Source organism: Cajanus cajan, chromosome 5 (genome assembly GCF_000230855.2).
Source record: "Cajanus cajan strain Asha chromosome 5, NIPB_CcT2T_4, whole genome shotgun sequence".
Lineage (NCBI taxonomy): Eukaryota > Viridiplantae > Streptophyta > Magnoliopsida > Fabales > Fabaceae > Cajanus > Cajanus cajan.
The window spans coordinates 43377511-43380215 of NC_138521.1; the positions used below are offsets into that span (position 1 = coordinate 43377511).

At 33.2% G+C, this 2705-nt stretch overlaps 1 protein-coding gene across 1 annotated transcript; it reads left to right on the forward strand.

Annotated features, from left to right (window-relative positions):
• The first annotated feature begins 1135 nt into the window (after positions 1 to 1135).
• LOC109804600 (uncharacterized) lies at positions 1136 to 1967 on the forward strand. The gene is made up of 3 exons (XM_083074161.1): positions 1136 to 1216; positions 1317 to 1601; positions 1686 to 1967. Exons 1-3 carry the CDS (start codon positions 1151 to 1153, stop codon positions 1767 to 1769), a joined length of 435 nt encoding a protein of 144 aa, XP_082930287.1. The 5' UTR covers positions 1136 to 1150; the 3' UTR covers positions 1770 to 1967.
• The last annotated feature ends 738 nt before the right edge of the window (positions 1968 to 2705 follow it).

Genomic DNA, 2705 nt, shown 5'->3' on the forward strand with positions numbered 1-2705 from the left:
TTGATTTGGGCATACACATGTTTAGCCACCCATGACTTAAAACATGTGACCCAAATTCAACTTAAATGACTTCTAAATGAAACCTAGATTTAACATTATTTTCCTATTTAACTATTCCTTCAAATTTTTTACTCTAAAGGCCTAAATACAATGGTCAACTAAATACAAACAATAGAAAATAATAAAAGAAACAAAATGAGTCTAATATTGGGTACCAAAATACCCAAGGCCCATGAAGCCTAAGACCGACAAATCCCAATCTCGGTGGTCCAAAATACAAGACCAAGAAATATAAATCCTATACTACTCAATAAAGAAAATAACATGGTGTTCACTATAAAGCCCGTGTGAAGAGTACCTTGGGCCCACCAAGCTTTAAAGCAGTCAAATCTTTAAGTAACCTCCTAGTCATAGCTCTAGTGGTTGGACTCTTGATCCATGCTCTTCTATCAAGAGATATTCTTTCACTACACCAAAAAAAAGAAATAACGTCACAAATTTTGCGGCGATTTTAAAGAACCGCCTCCGCTTTTTTACTTAGTTATAACTTACGGCAGTTTTATAGAACGGACGCAATTTTTTATTATTCTCCGGCGGTTAATATAGAACCGCCGCAGGTAAATTAAAACTTTTAGGCTCAAATGTTCCCTCCCCTCTCATCAAAAATAGAACTTCAGAAACCTAACCCCCTTCTCTCCCCACTCTATTCTTCTTCTCTTCCTCCGCTCACGGTCACGTGTCTACCTTGCTCAGGAGTTACACCTCTACTCTACTATTTTTAACATTGTTGATGGGCACGAGTTCACCGGCTTACAATGATGAGTTGAAGGGCTCACAGCGACGCGCGAGTTCAAGGGCTCACGACATTTGCTTTGTTTTGCCTCTCTTTTGGTGAGTATTCTTACATTGGCTTGGTCCTACGCTAACCTTTTATTTTGCACAAAATTTATACCAATGAGTCTTAAAAGTCATTTTCTGCATTATATTGAAGAAATGCCCAAACGTGGAGTTAGTCTCACTTTGTTAAGAAAATGAATTTGTGTAAGAATATCACTTTCTATACTTTATTATTTCCTGTTGGATGACTCTCCAATTCCAAGCTTATTGAGCTTCAATTGAACATGACAATCGACGTTATAGTAGAGGAGATATGTATCCTATTGCTCATAAAAAGAAGGATGGATCATTTGTGAAGGAAGATGCTAGACAAAAATATGTGAGTATAATATATTATTTGTAATTTTCAATTACCATTTGCTTTTCACTCATATAAGTAATCTTTTACTATTTATCTATGTATTCAACATTATATGTAGGAACAATTGCATAATGAAATTCAGGGGACTTCTTCTGAGAATGAGGCATTCTTGAAAGTGTTTGGAAAGGAGCATCCAGGATATGTTCGAGGCATGGGACTTGGGGTTACTCCAACTCAAATCATTGGATCATATTCTTCCTCTACGAGGTTTGGATCTTCATCAGATGCGGCCACGATAGCACAATTGCGATCTGAAGTTGAAGCACTTAAGGCACGAGTTGGTGAAGTTGATGTTTTGAAGGAACAATTAGCTTTCCTTATGCAAATTGTTAAAGGAAATCAGGTATAAAATAAAGTATATAAAAAATTATAAATTTTATTGTCCAAGTAAAAGTTTAAATCTAATTTGTGATTATTTTAATTTCAGGCAGCTGAATTGGAATCTCCAGCAGATTTGAGACGTTCTTCTCAGTCTAGCCATATTCCTGAAGATAATGGAGGATCATCATGAAGGACTATTTAGATATTTGCTCCAATTTCAGTTTGTTAGGAGCTTTTAGGACCATCTTTATATTTTCGTTGTTTTTATGTACCTAAGTTTCTTAAACTTAAGGAGCATTTCTATGTTTGAAAGATGCAAATCTATTATGCACTAAATTTGGATTTAATATCTTTATTTAATGAATGACATTTTTATTTGCATCATTTGTATTAGTTTATCTTGATCACATGTTTGAGATAAGAATTTAAACAAACAGGTTGAAAATGTAATTATAAAAAACATTTAATTACAAATTGGACACGAACCAAATTGCGGCGGTTTTGAAAACCGCCGCAGTTTTTTTGAAAACCGCGCAATTTTTTAACTAGTTTCAGTTTCCAAAATAGCGACAATTTTATAACCGTCGCAATTTTATCGAATATGTTGCGACAATTTAGAAAATCGCCGCAAAATTTAGTCGCGACGCACATGATTGCGGCGGTTTACAAACCGTCGCAATATAAGTTTGCAGCGGTCAAAACCGCTGCTGCTCTCACTAAAAAACCGTCGCAAACAAACAAGTTTTTTGTAGTGTTTTTAATAATTATTTTGGTCTCCATATTTAGTAGATCATTATACTTCTTTATTAATAAAAATTTTTAAAAAATTAATACTTTTATCAAATCCAAGACTTTAAGATCTAAGGATAAATCACAACACAAATTGATTTAATATATTTTTATTATTTAAACTCATTTTTTTACTTTATTTATAATAGAGACTCAACCTCCCTAGTGTATAATAAGTGATATATGTGGTGTGTTTGATACATACTAAGATATACAACTAATGTTTTTAAATTAGACTTGTAAGATGCCGGTTTAAATTCAATCATTTAATCGCAGTTAAATATGATCAAATTGATTTTAATAAAAAAATAATGATAATAAGATAATACATAAAAGA